The 19,233-nt window shown below is 36.4% G+C and overlaps 2 protein-coding genes across 5 annotated transcripts in view; one reads left to right on the top strand and one right to left on the bottom strand.

The window, feature by feature from the left end:
• Positions 1 to 1,617, top strand: part of PLLP (plasmolipin) — a 35,973-nt gene extending 34,356 nt beyond the window's left edge. Inside the window, exon 4 of the mRNA XM_051979899.1 lies at positions 446 to 1,617. Coding sequence (XP_051835859.1) covers positions 446 to 562 — 117 coding nt within the window. The 3' untranslated portion in view covers positions 563 to 1,617. The remainder of the gene's footprint in view (positions 1 to 445) is intronic.
• A 1,142-nt stretch (positions 1,618 to 2,759) lies between these two features.
• Positions 2,760 to 17,487, bottom strand: ARL2BP (ADP ribosylation factor like GTPase 2 binding protein). Of its 4 annotated transcripts, XR_007950940.1 has the most exons (8): positions 17,379 to 17,487; positions 16,854 to 16,945; positions 14,790 to 14,851; positions 9,763 to 9,869; positions 8,505 to 8,590; positions 8,162 to 8,258; positions 5,536 to 5,692; positions 2,760 to 2,856 (listed from the first exon to the last, which is right to left on the bottom strand). XR_007950940.1 is itself a non-coding variant. In XM_051979900.1 (7 exons), exons 1-7 carry the CDS (start codon positions 17,379 to 17,381, stop codon positions 5,591 to 5,593), a joined length of 549 nt encoding a protein of 182 aa, XP_051835860.1. In that variant the 5' UTR covers positions 17,382 to 17,487; the 3' UTR covers positions 3,884 to 5,590. The 4 variants fall into 4 exon arrangements, 3 of the variants coding, with proteins under 3 accessions (XP_051835860.1, XP_051835862.1, XP_051835861.1); XM_051979900.1 differs by lacking the exon at positions 2,760 to 2,856 and having other exon boundaries at positions 3,884 to 5,692; XM_051979902.1 differs by lacking the exons at positions 2,760 to 2,856; positions 17,379 to 17,487 and having other exon boundaries at positions 3,884 to 5,692; positions 16,854 to 17,117.
• Positions 17,488 to 19,233: the final 1,746 nt, after the last annotated feature.

Below are 19,233 nucleotides of genomic sequence, written 5' to 3'. Positions count from 1 at the left end.
ATTTAAAAAACAAATTTCACAAACTATAGACATTAGAACATTAATTTTTCTTTCAGAGATGCAGAGGTTGAGTTAAATCTGGATTGATCCCAGGATATCTCTCTGGAAACTTTATTACCCCTTTTTGACTAAATATATAGTTCACAAGGACCTCAGGGATTAGTCAGTCTAATTCTCTTATTTTACGCAGGAGAAAAAGTTAGGGGCAAAACCAGGACAGCATCGAGGTGGTCTGATTGTCACTTTACCAGCTCTCTGACTTTAGTTTTATCTGGCTGTCATTTGATACTTTAAAATTCTGATAAATGGCCTGCTCCAAATTCACCAAAATTTTACTTCATTTGCTAGTCAAATCAAGCAGGTTGTTGTCTCCTTTTCCTTATTATATCCACAAAACCAATTCATTCATCATCAGTCCATTCATATAGTCCTTTTCTCTTCTCAGTTCTTTACATGTGTTGTGATGATCGCCTATGGGGTGAGTGCTTTCTTCAGCTTCCGAGCCTGGAAAGGAATGGGCAGCAATGCAGCTACCAGTCAGATGGCTGGTGGCTATTCCTAAAAAGCCCACGGACCACCTTGGTACTGAAGTCTGCATGCTGTCGTGTGGGGACCTGGATACCACTGATCATCAGGAGGCCATAACCAGCAGAAAATCAGCCCAGCTGTGACCAAATTTGCTGTCCTCTGCTGATGGAATTTGTGCTCTCACTCCACTTCTAATGGAACACAATCCACCACTCTGGATTGGCATAAATAGGCATTTGTGAGCAAGGGCAGGGAAAAGTCTAAAAAATGAAAGGGTCAAGGATGTTAAATGACTTCCCCGTCCCTTCAGTCAGGGAAGGCCACTTGTCAGGAAGTGGTGTTGTGGCCATCCTGCTTTGTACTTGTAAGGCTTCAGGTTCCAGGGTCAGGAATTCAACCCCTTTTACCAGCATTAAATCTGCTAACAAATAACACCTCAAACATTGTGATCCTATCATGTATATACTGTAAAAGTAACTGTGGCAATAGATAGTACGCTCATAATTTTATGAAAAGACAAGGTAGCTATTGGAATTTCTGAAATCTGCCCCCAAAAGTTGGTTTCACATCATACAAAGAGCCAAGGTTTGAGTTATACAGAGAGTGGCTAGCAATGTAAACTCTTCTCTCCTATTTCAGCGAGGAAAGGAACAACTCTTTTTCACAATATCCAATAAAGAACAAAGGCAAGGAAAGGCAGATAATAAAAATAAATCCCATTAATCGGCTACTAAAATAAAATAGTGCTTAGGTACTAGTTTAGGGCTTCACTAATATATAGGTTGTGGGAATCTACATGAGAATTTTCACATTTAGAAGCTTGTATTTAATGGAAACCCTAGTTTTTTTACCTGCTTCTCAAAGACACTTGTTGTCCAGTTCTTTCCTTATATTTCAAAATATCATTTTTGCCTATACATCCTTTTTGAAAAAGCTAAATACCAAGACTGACTTTCTTCCTGCTACCACAGGCTGAACTCAAAGGCAATGGATTTGGGGGTGGGTGACTCACAAGCTTGCCTGGCTGTTGGATAGTAATGATTTTGTTCTTTGTATATAAATAAAGACCAAGGAAACATTTGTTTGGAAGAGATGTGGATGGAAATTTCTGTAAATGGCTCTATGATACTGCTGCTTTTTAAATAATTTTATTCCAATTTCTGGGGACTGGGTGGTTCTTCTGGTCTTACTATCTAATCCCTGTCACTAGCAGGCTTGAGAAAGTGTTATTTTCTCACTTTGAATATTAATTCTCATTATGATTCCCAGTGTAACTTCACAGGACACCCCATTCTCTTTGCACTTATATACTTGAAGTGTAGTCTAGTATCTCCTTTTAGAGTTCTAAGACTCTAGTGCAAATGAAGGTCATTGCTTGGATGTTTTCTTTTTCATCCATGAGGCCAGGATAAAGGATTAAGCAACAATCTATTATTTTATTGCTTATACTGCTGACCTACTTAAAAAGATCCTCTAAAAACTCAAGTAAGGGTATGTTTATGAAGTAGCCACTTCTCAGTTGAGCTCCACTGGTGGAATAAAACAGACCAGAGGGACAAAGAATTAAGAAGGCATGTGATCTTGGCCTAAAGCTTTGATGAATTAATCAATCTAAACTAAATTTCCAAACCAAAGAGTAATGGCTCTCTAGTACTTCAGATTAATATGACATAATTTGCTGAACTAAAAACAAGATCTAGTTCAAATCTGTATTCTTAGGGGCAATCTCATGCTAAATAAAATTATACAGCTACATGAGTTAGAAAGGTCCAAATAAAAGGAAGACAAAGTCTTCTAAGTAAGTGGCACATATTCTGGAAGAGACGACAGTTCAGTTTGACCACTCTGGGACCTAGTCACATACTGTGCTCATAAATGATTATAATTTCTTCATATATATTATAGATTTGGTACAAAGGCACTGACTAAATGTAAACTCCCTGGCATCACCTTTAAGTGTGTAGTTACCCACTTAGATAACTCTTTCAAAAGGCTATTAATAGGGAAGGCTATAAACTAGGAGTAACTGTGACCCTTACTTAGGATACCAGTCCTTTATTACACATATCCCAAGTTTTGAAGAATGGCCAAGGCTAAAATTTGAAAGCACATCCTAAAAATTCTTTAAATAAAATTTCCCCCGTTTTCCTTTGTCCTTACCCCTCTCAAATGTTAAAAATATGATCATACCCAAATACATGTGGTCTGAATAAATGCATGACACACATGACTAAGTTGAAGATGTATTGTTTCATTACTAACAGAAGAAGTGAGATGAAAAGTCTTGCTGAAATGTTCACCAAGCAGTACATAAGCTTCTTTTCAGGGCTGAAAAAAACCATCAATAGTAAAATGATTTAACACTCCTGAATCTCTATGTTTACTGCTTTAGCAGCCAGGACACTACTAGGCAAAAATGTGATCATCACTCAAGCCATTCAGTCATTTTTTTAGTCAATATCCTACCTAATACCTTAAATCTACTTATAAAAGAGATCATTTGCTTAAGGGTCCCCCCCCCTTTTTTTTTTGCTGAGGAGGCAATTGGGGTTAAGTGATTTGCCCAGGGTCACACAGCTAGGTATTAAGTGTCTGAGGCCAGAGTTGAACATGGGGTTCTTCTGACTTCAGGGCTGGTGCTCTCTCCACTGTGCCACCTAGCTGCCCTGTTCCTTGTTTTTTAATTTTTTTTTTATACAAAATGGGGACAAAATATGTTTTTTCACCATTTTCTTGTCCTCAACAATGAACCTCAAATGAAGGTGTTTGCTTTTACATGTCCCCATAGATAAGCAAGTACCTGTTGGAGTGTCCTTCTTCCCTAAAAACTGACAAAAATTAAAAGAGCAATTAGTCTTTTTTATTATTGTATCTTGGAGAAATTTTATTTTTGCCTTTGTATCCCTGGTGCCTAGCACAATGCCAGGCACATCAGAACTTAAATACTTATTGGCTGATTTATATCCAAGTCAGCACTAGACTGGTCCAGCTAAGATTTCTAAATCTGATAAAAAATTTTTTTTTAAAAAGGCAAGTACTAGGGAGAAGCTAGGTGGCACAATAGATAGAGCACCAGCCCTGAAGTCAGGAGGACCTGAATTCAAATTTGACCTCAGACACTTAACACTTCTTAGCTGTGTGATCCTGGGAAAGTCACTTAACTCCAATTGCCTCAGAGGAAAAAAAAAAAAGCAAGTACTTTTTGAAGACTCAGGCATTAGGTATCCCTACTGGTAATGAAGATTATTCTGACAAGGTTAAGGGGAAAGATGCCTCCTGGACAAATTAATAACTTTCAAAATTGTATTATTCAATTTACCTCTAAACCCCCAAAAGCAGTCACCTAAGGACAGAGTTAAAGAAAGAATGATCTTTAATATTTGAGTATCTGATGTTCTGGTGAAGTGAGTCAGATTACACTTATCGTAAAAAAAAAACAAAACAAGATAAAACAAAAAAACCCAACCAATCCATGTTTCTCAACACATGACATGTGTATATGTATATTTGTACATATATATACATATATATTTAAAAAGATACAATCTTCTGTCCATGCCTGGAATAGTCAAATTAAAATTCAATAATCTTATTTTCAATTTAAAGAAAGTCAGATAGCCATCTATTTTCTCCAAAGTGTTATGACATATACATTTTTTTATAAGTACCTTGACTTATTAGAGACACTGAACATTTTCCCAAACTAAAAAAAAAAAAAAAATAGAAATGATAATTCAAAAGCTCTTGCTTTTTAGAGAAATTGAACATTTTCCTACACTGAAAAAAGCAAAGATAATTCAAGCTTTTGCCCACTTCCTCCTCTTACTCATGTGGACTGGTAGAACACCATCTTGGGAGGAGAAGTTGTAAGAGGAGAGAGAATATAAACAAATTTATGACATACTCTTTTTTTTTTGTAGGAAAAATTGATCAAATTTACATTAACCATAGGAGTATTATGAAAAAAGCACATGTTTTAATCCTCTTTTCCAATATAAATTACACTTCTGTATATAACTTGTAGGGTTTCTGACAAAATGAAATAATGTAAGATAATTTTTCACCCAAGAATACTTTAAACCTAAAAAGCTTTATAATACTTAGCCTTCTTCCTAACTGGACGTTCATGGAAATGCCCAAACCAAATTCATAAAATTTTAGAATTTGCTGCTAAAATATACACCGTCAGCAGATTCTCAAAGAGTGTTTTGGCTAGACATGATGAGACTGCTGCTATGTGACTCAGCACATGCTGAAGTCACGAGATTTTTACAAGTCTAAAACTATAAATTAGTTTTTACATTTTACTTCTAGGAAAACAACATTTTAGTTTGGGGGAAAGTTTCCAGCCAAATCCTGTGCTCCCTAATGTTCCTAATACAGTGGAGAGAAAGTTAAAACATCAACTTCATAAATCTTTATGAAAATGAGCTGGGTTTGATTAATTGTCTCTAGATGAATACACACTGTCTAAAAAGACACCATAAAACATGGGATTGAAATGTGTACCAGGGAAAAGACTTGTATCACAAATCCTTGTATTACATAAAGATGTGTGTGAAAAATCTGTCCATGTTTGGGATAAAAAACAGAAGTTATAATATTTTGATTTAAGAGAAACACGTGCAGCTAACACATCTATCCTGGGTTCCTCCCCCTCCTTCCAACTCTATACAACATATATAGAAAAGGAGCAATAACTGAAATGGCCGATATAATTTCATCCCAAAATGTATGTATACACACATAGAGAGACACAAGACACAGACACAAACACAGAGAAAATCCTCTTTTCCCTACCCTGTCAGAAGCACCAGGGAGTTGAGGCCACTTTGGCCAGTGTACCAGGGCTAATGGGGATATTTTGTGAGAAGCCAGTATTCCAGCAGAGTTCTTTATGATCACTCTACACTTAACATTAATTAAAAGCACCAGAACAAGATCAGTCTTTTCCAGCTGTATTCCCCAATCACTGAGCAAGTTGTCCATCACGCTGTGATCACTCACCATCTTTCACGTTTGGAATGTCCAAGATGATAAACTCTTATCCAGAAAATGTGAACTAATGTCGTAAATTGTTCTGAGAAGCAGGTATGGAAGATGACTTGCATAATGATGTCACCACTAAACCACTGCTTAAGTCCAGACTTCGGCCTTCTTTTTCCTTTAGGAGAAAAAAAAATGCTTTAAAGTGACAAAAGATTCAAAACTCTTAAAAAAAAACCCCAACAACAGGGAAGTTCTTTCTAATTCTAGATTCTAAATTCCTTGGGAAAGTAAGCTATCTCTCCTCTTAACAGCTTAAAGTAAATGAGACCAATGGATGTTGCCTTTGTCAAGAGGAAAAGTGGCTAGGCATCTGCACTCTTAGGAATATATGCTGACAATTCTCCCTGTGCAACAAGAAAACTGTACGGTTCTGCACACATATATTGTATCTAGGATATACTGTAACCCATTCAACATGTAAAGGACTGCTTGCCATCTGGGGGAAGGGGTGGAGGGAGGGAGGGGAAAAATTGGAACAGAAGTGAATGCAAGGGATAATGCTGTAAAAAATTACCCTGGCATGCATTCTATCAATAAAAAGTTATTTAAAAAAAAAAAAAAAAGGAATATATGCTGAAAATCCCAAAAGAAAAGGAAAACTTTTCATATTACAATTTTGCTCAAGATTAGTCCTGGTAAGATTTCTCAAAAATAAAAAATTTTTTCCCCTAAAAAACATAAAGCATATATGTTTTAAATTTTTGTCAGCTCTGCTAGTCATATGCTATGAGTTTTGTTTTGTGAAGTTTTGTCCAAAATTATCTGGCTACCCCCACCATGTTCTGAATTTTTAGTAAGTGAAATTTCTTCATTTTTAAATTTAATTTTAAATTGCTTCTATCATTTAAAGAGATAGCCTATGTTTCAAAGGTTCTACTGTTTAACAATGTAAAGCACTTGTAAGAGGTATTTATTATATATTTTTATTTTTGATCAACTGCAAGTTCTCTAAAAGTGATTAACAATTATTTAGTGTATATCCATTGTTTAACCAATATGATTTATAGCTTTCTCAAAATGCCTAAAGCAAGATTTTAACTTGATAGTATTGATTGTTTTGCTAGCAAAACCTCTAATTTTCCTGCAGCTAGTTTTCACTGTGTCCCGCAGATCATTCACCTTCTGCATAGCACTGGAGAAATGACATCCCTTCTCTTCAAATTCATCTGCACGTGAAAAGGAAGCATGGTATGAGAATACCTGCCCTATTATATCTCATCTTCAATGTCAGCCCTGCAAAGTTTAGGTTATGCACAATGATTTGTAAGGCTTTTTTCTTTTCTTTTCTTTTTTTTTTTTTTTTTTAAAGATATAAAGCCTCTGATTTGAGATTTGGCTATTTGAAAGAAAATTTCTTGGGACTACAACTAATGTTATTTCCATACTATCCAAGTATATAAGTGAAAAAAACTCACCATCACAGAGAAATGTCACAAAACTTCTCAAAAGGTGCAGGTGAGGGTGTTTGCACTTGGGAAAAAAGTTTGAAGCATGGCTTTTGAATTGTACTCGAGGTTAAATCCTTCTAACTTGATTTCCCAATTGCACTCCTTTCTATAGGAATGATCTCCACCTTTTCTGGAGTCTGGCAATAGAGTGGAATTGTTATAACCTATGTTATCTTTCTTTGTGATTCATACCTGAAGTCAAACAGAGCTAAAGATGCTTTCTGTCATAATTATGTTCCTACTTTTTCCTCTTATAGTGAACATCTATATTCAGAGCAAGTGGTCAGCTTAAAAGCCATGAACAAAATTCAAGTATGTAATATCTCACTGTTTTCAATCTGAAAATGTATAGTCATTAGGTAAATAAGTATTTGGCCTAGCCATCCATCTGGTATTAGATGCATATGCCTGTATGAAAGAAGGTTCTTAATTGTTTTAAAACGATGTAAGAACAATTGATACAAGTGTTTGTGGGACCCAGCTGTTATTTTATTGATTATTGAAACTAAAGTTGAAACATCTTCAGTATAGATTGAAGAAGAGAATTTTAGTGTAATTCGTTTTCTTAAAGAGGTATAACTTATGGAATATTTTGTGTTACATTAAGGGAAAATTAAGTGTTATTTAAGTTTACCAAAAAACAAAAAAACATAAAGCATATCCTCAGATATGAACACCCAGGAAAATCCAGCGCCAAGTGGGAAACTGGTGGGGTTATTTTTTAGGTTTGCACTCATATGCATTATCACTGAAAAAAATAAGCAATCTAGTGACAGACAGATCTGGTGGATCACTGACTGCAAAATAACACCATTAACTGCACACAGTAGCCATACTAGATCAGCATACAGGACGGGAAGCCCAGTGCTTCTACATGACAGGTCCACAGTGAGGACCTTATTTAGGGTTTGTTGTGTGTGCTTTTCATTTCCTCTTCAAACTATCTTGCTTTCACTTAGTTTAAGTATTGTATTCCCAAGCACAAGGCTAGCTTCCTAAGGGTAGGGATAATTTTTCATCTTTATTATCTCCAGAGCCCGGCAAAGTATTTTACATACAGTAGGTGCTTAATGTGTTAAAGTCAACCATATTCCTACAGGTGCAGAAGAGCTACTTAGAAGATAAAAGCTACTTACAGCTCTGTAGTCCAAAAACATTTCTTTGAAGGCCAGGAAATCCGTAAATGTGAGCAGCATGTCAAATATATCACCTGCTACTTCATCCTTATGCTGTCTATTAATGAAAGGTTATCAATTTTAGAACTGGAAATGAAACAGATATTAAATTTTAAAGTCTTCCTCAGACTACTTTTCAGCATCCTAAAAGGTACCTTTACCCTCCTCCCCTTCCTCTCCTCTCCCCCCCCCCCCCCACCCCCCCACAAAGATATTCTCCAGTACTCTAGTTCTTTCAGCCCTAAGGCATGTAAAGTAGAAGAGGAAAGAAGAGAAGAGAGGACTACATTTCAGCTCCACTTACTGTAATGTTGTAGTGAAAGTGGCCATGTTAAACCCAGGAATCCTTTCAAGCAGCTGTTCTTCAATATATTTTTCGACCAAAGAGATCTAAAAGATTTAAAAGTCTCCTGGTTAATTATAAAGATAAGAAATGTTTATTAAGGCCTCAGACACTTAACACTTCCTAGCTGTGTGACCCTGGACAAGTCGCTTAACTCCAATTGCCTCAGCAAAAAAAAAAGAAAAAGAAAAAGAAAAAAGAAATGTTCATTCAGAAAGAACATTTCTTTGTTCATTAACAACTGATAAAGGAAAGGATGTCTTTGTAATTATGTATCTTGGGTATGTATCATAGGATAAGAGTTATACAAATATCTTGATAAAGCCTTCCAAATTGTTTATTTAATAAGCTATTTCGTTTCTAGCTTCTGTATTAAGAAAATTAAGTCCCTGAGACTAAAACCTATTCTAAATTAAACTAACTAATCTTACTGAAATCATGGGAAGCATTAGAATCAGCAAAATGAGCCTTGGAGTAGAAGTTAAGAGACTTGGAACAGAGTTCCCCACCCTACCACCAACTTTCTGAGTGACATTAGGCAAAGTTTAAAAATGTTTATTATGTCTTAGTTTTAAAATTGATAAAAAGGAACTATACTAACTATCCATATTTAAAGAATTATTATATAATTAAAATAATTTATTGCAATTTTAGTAAAATGAAAGCAGTGAAAGAATTTGGAAAAATAAAAGGTGCTATTATTATTCTCACTTGGACCTGTGTACATTGTGTTTTAAAATAAGAAACTGATGAACTTGACCAGACATTTTGATGAAAGGCTTTTGGAAAGAAGAAAATGGGAGTAAGAAGAATGATTAATAGGAGATGAGAGAGAAACTCAGCTGGGGCTGGAACACTTATTACTTGCCTGCTTATCAAAGTACAGTTATATTTTAAAAGACACGGGGTACATATACTGCTCCTCTACAGAAATAGAAGATTCATGAATTTGAGGTACTGAATGAAAGAACAGCTTTTTTCAATATGGTGTTTAATTTTGCATAATTTTTTTTCTTTCTTAATATTTTATTATAAAGAATGATTCTCTGGAAGAATGTAAAGGGAGAAATACAATGGGACTAGATAATGTAAAAACAAAGGACCAATAAAACTTATTTTTAAAAAGCCATGAAATACTGTTGACATCATTTGGTTCTAGATCTAAATTCAAAGAACCCTTAATCTCTTGAAGAACGGGAATAAAGGGAAACAAACTTACATATTCATTAAAAATAGGAGTATAGATGAGTTTGTTTTCTTCTGTGTCTTCAAACTCTTGGTAGTACTTTTCCATGAAGTTTCTCTGTAATAATTGGAACTCGCCATCTGAAGTGAAGCCATGAAGGTCATTGTAAAAGGATAAAATGAAGCCAGTTAAAGGCTAGCAACTGTCAATTACTTGAACAATTTTACCAATTATAACTTAATCTAAAATTTAAGTTTGCTTTAAACTCTATAAAGAGTGAATTCACCCAGGGAATAAAAAAAAAAGATTAATAGACATTAAAAGTAATTTTGATACAAAGCTAGGTTAGCATATGTAAAATTAGAAAAAAACAAAAGAAAAATTCTACAGGTTAAACACTAACTGGTGGTTTTCTGTGTTTACAAACTACTTCCTTGATGGCAAATCCCAAGAGAAAAGAAAACTGGCAGCTGTTTGAAATGGGCAATATGATTAAGTTTAATAGCATATATTAGTATCTTAATGGGCAAATACAATACAGCTTAAATATGTACAAAGTTACAGGAAGGCCTAGGAAATCCTCTTAAGTCTTCCTTTCTCTTTGAGGGAATTAATTGGCACACATTCTAGTTTTGTCATTCATCCCACAGTCTAAATATAAGATCTTTGTTAGAAAACTCTTCAAGAGGAAATTTAAAATTTTATCAATTAATCATATTCCACTTCTAAAAATAAAAGGGCTATCAAACTGTGCATACCTTTTGATCCAACAGTATTTCTATTAGAGCCATATCAAAAGACTGTAAAAAAGGGGAAAGGACCCACATGTATAAAAATGATTGTAGCAGCCTTTTTTTTTTTTTTTTTTTAATGCCAAAGAACTGGAAATTGAGCATCCGCCCATAAGTTGGAGAATGGCTGAATAAGTTATGCTATATGACTTTAACATATTTAACATGTATTGAACTGACTACCTGCCATCTAGGGGAGGGGATGGGGGAAGAAAGGGAAAAGTTGTAACATAAGGTTTTGCAAGGGTCAGTGCTAAAAAATTATCCACATATGTCTTGTAAATAAAAAACAATAATAAAAAAAGTTATGGTATATGAATGTTATGGAATATTATTGTTCTATAAGAAACTATCAGTGGGATGATATCAAAGAGGCCTGGAGAGATTTACATGAATTGATGCTAAGTGAAGTGAGTAGAACCAGGAGAACACTGTACACAGCAATAAGATTGTGTGATGATCAACTCTGATGGATTTGGTAATTTTCAACAATGAGGTGATTCAAGGCAATTCCTATAGACTCAGAGAGAGCCATCTGCACCCAGAAAGAAGCCTATGGGGACTGAGTATGGATCACAACATGGTATTTTCATCATTTTTGTTGCTTTTCTTTTTTTCCCTTTTCGATCTGATTTTTTTTGTGCAGCATGATAAATGTAGAGATATGTTTGGAAGAATTGCACCTATTTAACTTATGCTGGATTACTTGCTGTCTGGGGGATGGGAGAAAAGGAGAAAATTTTGGAACACAAGATTTTGCAAGGGGGGAATGTTGAAAGCTAAATTTTTTATTTTGAAAATGAAAAGCTATTATTAAAAATTAAAAAATAAAAGACAAGCTACACAGTTGATATCTCATAAGCACAGCTATAGGAAAAGAAGCCAAAAAATTTACAGTAAACTCAGCAGAGTAAAACTCTGCTAATAATTAATACCACTTCCATGGCACACTAATTATAGATGTTTTTTAAGAGAAAAAAAAATCTATTAATATGCAAGAGTACCAATTGTGCTAATTTCATCTGAGAAAAAAAATTATTGAAATCTGAAGCTTAGATTTGAGCCCTCTCTGTTTTTAATAGTAAATAAAATGTTCTGAAAAGAACTCCATCCAAAAAAGAAAAATCCACCAAGGCACTTGAATACCCAGTGCCACAGGATTATGGATTTACTGCTAGAAGGTACCTTAGTGGCCATCAAATCCAACTCTTTTATTTTGGGGGGGAGATAGAAATATCCTAGCTGAATTTATTTTTCCCCTTTTTTTAATTAAAATTTTTTATTTCCAAAACACATGCATAGATAATTTTCAACATTTACCCTTGCAAAACCTTTTGTTCCCAAATTTTTTCTTTCACCCCCATCCTTTTCCCTAGATGGCAAGTAATCCAATATATGTTAAAATATGCAATTCCTCTATACATATTTCTTCAATTATCATGCTTCACAAGAAAAATCAAATCAAAAAGGAAAAAAAATGAGAAAAAAATGGCAAGCAAATAATAAAAAAAGTGAAATTACAATGTTATGATTCACACCTCAGTCCACTCTGTAGGTTAGATGGCTTTCTCCATCACAAGTCTTTTAGAATTGGCCTGAATCACCTCACTGTTGAAAAAAGCCACATCCATCACAGTTGATTATCATATAATCTGGTTGCCGTGTACAATACTTTCTTGGTTCTGCTCACTTCACTCATCATCAGTTCATATAAGTCTCTCCAGGTCTCTCTGAAATCATCCTGCTGATCATTTCTTATAGAATAATACTATCCCATAACATTCATATACCACAACTTATTCAGCCATTCCCCAACTGATGGACATCCACTTAGTTTCCAGTTCCTTGCTGTTACAAACATTTTTGCACATGTGGGTCCTTTCCCCTTTTTTAATTATCTCTTTGGGACACAGACCCAGTGGAAAAACTGCTGAATTAAAGGATACGCAGAGTTTGATAGGCCTTTGGGCATAGTTCCAAATTGCTCTTCAGAATGGTTGGATTATTTCACAACTCCACCAACAATGTATCAGTGTACAATTTTCTGGCATCCCTTTCAAGATTTATCATTGTTTTTTCCTGTCATCTTAGCCAGTCTGAGAGTTGTGTAGTGATACCTCTGAGTTATCTTAATTTGCATTTCTCTGATCAATAATGATTTAGAGCATTTTTTCATATGACTATAAATGGTTTTAATTTCTTCATCTGAAAATTTTCTATTTATATCCTTTGACCATTTATGAATTGGAGAATGGTTTGAAATGAGGAAACTGAGATACAGAAAAACCAAGTGATTTGACCCAGGTTATAAAGGTAAAATGAGTGTCAGAGGTAACATTCAGAGTCAGGTCTTTTTGACTCTTTTTCTATTTTTAACTACTATGCCACTTGGCTATTTCCAATGAAATGTTTGATTGCAGATCATTTTGCAGATGATTGCAGAAGATTTTCCACTTTTACTTAAATTTTGACCTATCCTGATTTTATCTAGGTCTAATCCGATTTCTCTCAAAGTTAAGGTCATTAAATTCATGAAAATCTGAATGAATGATACAAGTTAGGGCATTTATACTGTTCAAGATAAAAATGGAGACCTAGAACAATTACCACTGATAATTTAAATCATCGGGGATTGTGACTGGAATTATTCAGGTAATCAGTGCAGTTCTGCACTAAACTTTATATGACTGAATGTTGCCACCTTGTGAAAAGAAGTTATTTAAGTAAACATCAACTACGGTGAAAATTTCAGTCTGAGTAAACAAGTGTACAATCATAGAATCATTAAATTTGCCTCAAGATCAGATATAGTTCTCACACTAAAAATGAATGACTTTGCAGTCTTAATTTATCAGGAGAATGGTGGCGAGGTATAATCATTCAAAAGAAAAAGAACATTATGAAAGGATAATCCTCATATGCAAGAAAGTTATTTCCAAGAATAGACATTCTCAAACCTGAGCATTGAAGCACAGGAAAAGCATTTAAGTGAAAACAAAATCGAATACTGTAGGAATAAACTGCAAATATCAAGATAGTTTCAGTATAATTTCAATAATACTCAGATTTATATAATACTCTTAAGATTTACAAAGCGTTTCCCTCACAACAACCCTGTGAAGACTCAGAGTATCATTTTTGATACAAGTATTTTTCCTTTTTTACAAATGAGGAAAGCCAAGCCTCAGAAATCTGAAGTCACTTGCCCACAATGCGCTGGCTAGGAAGCCAAAGAGTCAGATTTTGAAACTATGTTTATGATTTCAAGTACAGTGTTTCTTCTGCTATGCACCATCTCAAGGTAAAGAGAGGTTTACAAAATTGTTGCATAGACAAGCAAAGATGGGGGATTTTAACTGCCCGGAGTTCCAATCTGCTAATAGTTCAGCTTGTGATATGTTCTTGATTTATCTTCTTAATTCCAATTGCTAATCTATTCCCCTGGGGGGGACTTCAGGGAGTCTGTGAATGTGGAACTTTTAATAACATGATATCTGTACATGATATAATTGATTTTCTTTGAAGTCCCATGTATTTTTAATATATTTAAAATATTACTCTGAAGAGAGCTCCACAGACTTCACCAGAAGGCTAGAGGAGAAAAAGAGTTAAGAATCCCTTTTCTAGATCTTATCTTGACTAACAAGGGACTGCTTTGGGAAGCAAAAGCAGTAAGAACAATGGGCAAAAATTATGTCAACTTAGAGGTCATGGGATCTAAGGAAGGCAATGCTAAAAACATGGTTATATTCCAAAACTCTAATTAAAATAGAATCTTAAAGTTTTAATATACCTTAGCAATCATCAAATCCAGTCTCCCTCTTTTTACAGAAAGGAAATAAGACACACAGAATAAATATCTTGGTCAAAGTGGCAAAGCTAGGATAAAATGTCAATCTTATTACTCTCCTCAGCCCAAAGCTTATTTCATTATGCTACTGTGATGTCAAATTTCCAAAATGATGAGAAAAAATAGATTTGGAAGCATTCAGTCTTGAGAGGTAATGACTTTTCTGTTATTAGAAATGTCCATGCAGAGAAGAGAGTGTTATCTATCCTCATGTATTCAGCAGAGTGTGTGAATGTGGGTTAAAATCTCTTTCAATTCTGGAATTCCAATTCTATTGGCAATGTATTGCATTAGAATAAAAATCTCTATGCCAGAATTTATTATCATTTTTTTTAACAATGGGAGTTTATATTTTTGATGCACAAAGTTTCACTTGTTTTAGCTGAGGTATCTATTTTTCTTTTTTAAATGAAACTTACCCATGATAATATCCTCTATACATCCAACTACAGCATCAAATTCTGCATCAGAAGCGGAAGAACTGAAAATTAATATCAGGATTATAGGTCAGACCATTTATCAAATAACTGGTTTACTTCTAATAATCAAGAGATATATGAGAAATCATATTCACAAGATTTTTAAAAATTAAATTATATTAATTTAAATTAAATCATAGGTGCATCCTACCTTTATGAGAACAAATTGTTTTATAGATACAATGTTGTATACTGAAAACTGTAAGGAGTCACTACAGAGTTCTTTAAATATAGATTTGAGCCAAACAAGTTTTTGGTAACATAACTATTTAATTAAGCAAGGAATCTCAGCTCTCTGCTCTACTTACCGCATCTCTGAAGCTGACCCCAAAACTAGTACAAAACTATCTGCTTATGGTCACCACAATCTGAAGCATTAAAACCTGTGTACCACAGCTGAAGTTGGCCACCTGTTTAGGAGTATAATTCAAAGAGTTGACTTGGAACTTCCCAAACTCTGTATGATTTTGGTTACCTTAGGGGACTCGTTCTTCCTATGTTGCTATCAAGGCAACTGTAATTGGTTAAATTAATGCCAGGTTTGAATATCACTGGCTTGATAGGCTGGTTCCCATTGTGATGGTGGCATATATAATTCCGTGACAACATACTCTTCTGTACTGCACAAATCACTGGTTGGCTGAAGATAAGGCATTCAGTCTTCAAGCACAGAATAGGCAGGAGGAAACCTATTGAGTTCCAATATAGTATTGAAATCTACTCTATTCTTTGGATACCTTCTTCTAAGAGAGCTTTCTTTTAAAGTTCATTTACCCAATTTAATATGATGATCCAAATTATAGGAACAGAAGCTTGAAAGAAACTCTGAAGATTATCTAGTCCAGGGGTCAGTAAACTATGGCTGCTGCCTGGTAGCTACACAAGACATATTTTTTTTAAAAAAAAGTTTTATTGAAATAAAAAATATAAAAATTACTCTTAGCTCCCAGTTGTACAAAAACAGGCCATGTGTTCAACTCTCCTTCACTTTAAAAGATAAATAAACTGAGGCTCAAAAAGGAAAGAAGTGACTTGCTGAAGATCAGATAGAAGATAAGGAGCAGAATCAGGATTTAAACCTAGGTCCTTTGATTCAAGAAGCAGTGATGTACAATGAATGGAAAGAGCAGATTCTTGAATTAGAGGGCTAAAGTTCAAATCCCATTTTGGAGGTTCATTGACCACCCTGTGGTGCTGGGCAAGCCCCTTAGCCTCATTTTCTCATCTGTAAAATGAGATGATTTAGGACCAGATGGTCCCTGAAGTCCCTTTCAGATCCAGATACATGGTCCTATGACTCCAGATCTATCTTCTACAACACAAGTTCTTGACCAAAGGTCTGTAGAAAGATTCAAGGGGACCCTTGACCTTGGATGGGGAAAAAAGGAAATTACATCTTTATTTTTTACCAACCATAAATCTAAATTTAGTACTTCCTTCAATCATTTAAAAAGATTTTTTTCTGAGAAGAGCCCTACAGGTTTCACCAGATCTTTTATGACACAAAAGGGTCAAGTCAACAACCATCTATTAAGTGCCTACTTAGGTGGCTGGCACTTGGGCTAAAAAGAAAGGATACTCTCCCCCCCCCCCCCCCGCAAAAGCCAAAACCCAAATCCCACTAAACCCAGGTCCCCAACGAGGCTCACAGACTCAAAAAAGATTACAACTCTGAGATCACACTCAGCTTCCTCCCTCCTTACCCTCATTTTATGGATGAGAAATCTGCTTCGGAAAGCAGTTTTAGTGGTCACCCAGGCAACATACTAAGGCAGCACTCGAACCCAGATCCAAATTCATTACTCTTTCCTGTCCAGCACCTTGCAGTCTCTCCGTGCGTAACTAAAACCACGCAGGCCCCCTGGTGCATTGCAACTTTTGACAACCCTTGAGAAAATCTTGCACACCTCTGGTAGCTGCCTAAGAATCAACTTCCCCTCCCCCACCCTCAGCTCCTCCAAAAAGTTGGGACTTTGGGGCGACGCTGTTGCCAGGGATACTCACATAGCCAGTGCGAAGTTTTCTTCTTCTAAAGTGTCCATCATAGTTGACCGTGAAGCTCCCAGTACTTCTGGGGCCTCCTTCCTCACCTCTACCTGGTCGGGGATGCGGCCTGAGCTCGGGATGGAGACTCCCGGCGCTTCGGGCTCCTCCTCCCCGATTCCACCCACCCCTTTCCTCCCTGTCCCAGGTGGGCCAGGTCTCGCGGACCAGCCTGCGCCTGCGCCCTGCAAGGGGCCACTTGGCACCCTGTGGGGTGCTCCAAGTGTCCCGAGACTCTAAAAGATTGCCCCCAAATCACGGCACCGGCCTCAGCCCTGCGGAAGTCACGGGATTAGAAATCCGGCTTCCACCCCAACTGAGGCGACCGTGAGCTCCAACACCGGATTCGATGCCCCATTTAATCCGTTACGGCTCTGGTTCCCCCCCCCAACCCCGCCCCTCTTCACCCCCCCCGCCCCCAGCGTCGCCCGAACGTGGTATTCATCCCTTCTCTCTTCCCTACCCCCCAACCGCGCCTCCTGTTACCATGACGACAGCCTTTTCCGCTCGTCGTTCCTATCCTATCTCGACGCTCTTGCTGACGGAGGGAGAAAGGGCAAGGTTGGTGAACCTATCACAGCAGACGCCGTCTTCGTCTGCCCGCCCTACGTGAGGGAACGTGAGGCTAAGAGAGGGAGAGGAAAAGGGCGGGGCAAGAGAAATAAATAAATAAATGAACGAATGAGGAGAGGATTGTTTCCTTTTTTGTTGCATCATTTCGGTCGTGTCCGACTCCTCACGACCATTTTACAGATGAGGAAAGTATGGCAAACAGGGTTAACTGACTTACCCAGAGTCTCACAACTAGTAAGTATCTGAACCGTGATTTGAATCTACGAAGATGTCATCCTCATTCTAGGCCCGACTCTCTATCCACTTAAGCACAAATGAAGAAGCAGGTGCTACAAAGTTACTATCATTTGCCTAAATTAGGAGTTCTTGAGCTGGGAAACATGAGTTTAAAAACAATTTTTTAAATCGCAAGTTCAGTATAGCTTCCTTGTAACCCTATGTATTTTATTTCATACATTAAAAGCAGGGCGGACACAAAAGAAATTAAGAACCCAACTGTTCAAGACCCTTTGCTAGAACTCCTCCTCAGCCCCCACTCCCCCCACTAAAGCCAGGCCTAAGAGAGAGGGAAGAGAAGTAAAAGAGTTTATTTAAGAAAAATTTTAAGTGAAAGGGATGGAGAGTAAGAGGAGATAAACCCCATCTGAAGTTTAATACTCTAGTTGGTGGTTAAGTGTAATACTCAGTAACTGCAAAACAATTGCTGTATTGACAGCTCCCCCTGGAATCTAGTCTCAGACACTAGCTGGGTGACTCTGGCCAAATCACTTAACCCCACTTGCCTCAGTTTCCTTCCCTGTAAAATGAGTTGGAGAAGGAAATGGTGAATTACTCTAGTTTCTCTGCCAAGAAAACTCCCAAATGGGGTCATCCGAAGTTCGGCTTTCTGAAGAAAATGCTATTATTTGAGTTTTTAAGTGATGAACAAAAATTCAGCAGAAAAGGAGGAATGAAAGCATCCCATGCATAGACAAGGAGAGGGGCATAAAACTTTTGATCGAGGAGAACAGAGGGAAGTTGAAGAAAAAAATGGATAGAAATAAAGGGATGTCAACATTTTTAGGGTATTTAATGTGGTAGTAAGGAATAAGAATTTTAGTAGGTTATAAAGAGCCCCTAAGTTTTTGTTTCTGTTTTATTTTTTTAACGGAAATGACCCTCTATCTGGATATTTCAAAGTGGCAGATTTCAGTCTATTCTTTTTTTCCCCCTCTCTTCCCTTTTTCTTTTTTCTCTCCTCCTCTTTTCTCCCCTTCTCTCTCCTTTCCTTTCCTTTTCTCTCCTTCTTTCCCTCTCTCCCCTCTCTCTGTCTCTGTCTCTCTCTTTTTCTCTGGGTCTCTCTGGGTCTCTGTCTCTCTCTCCTACTCTTCCCTCTTAATGTTGGTACCTTCCCTATATTGATTTGTTTTCAGTTTATCTTGTATGTATTGTTTTTCCATACTTATTTTCTTGTTATCTCACCCATTAGATTGAGCTCCTTGAAAGGAGGGACTGTCCTTTGTCTTTTTTTTTTTTTTTTTTTTTAATAACGCCAGGGTTTAGTATGGTGCCTTGGTACCTGGCACATAGTAGATGCTTAATAAATGCTTACTGAGTGTCGGTCTGACTGATTTCCCTTCTCCAAGTTTCAATTTCTTATAAAATTAGGCAATTAGTGATTCTTTTCAGCTCTATATGCTTTAATGGTATGGAAAAAGAAACATAACCAGACATTCTGAATAGACTTAAGCTAAGAAAGATTCTGGCAATGATATGAAAGATAGAGTGG

Source organism: Antechinus flavipes, chromosome 2, assembly GCF_016432865.1.
Source record: "Antechinus flavipes isolate AdamAnt ecotype Samford, QLD, Australia chromosome 2, AdamAnt_v2, whole genome shotgun sequence".
In the NCBI taxonomy this organism is placed as follows: Eukaryota; Metazoa; Chordata; class Mammalia; order Dasyuromorphia; family Dasyuridae; genus Antechinus; species Antechinus flavipes.
The sequence above is the reverse complement of the archived record's forward strand: the minus strand, read 5'-3'. Positions and strand labels throughout refer to the sequence as shown.

Bases quoted from the DNA above. Each gene is read 5' to 3' on its own strand.
- ARL2BP (XM_051979900.1), bottom strand. The intron at 9,870-14,789 runs GTAAGTTTCATT...GCTTCACTTCAG, and splicing joins TATAGAGGATATTATCATGG to ATGGCGAGTTCCAATTATTA. The intron at 8,591-9,762 runs GTAAGTTTGTTT...TAAATCTTTTAG, and splicing joins CTCCTATTTTTAATGAATAT to ATCTCTTTGGTCGAAAAATA.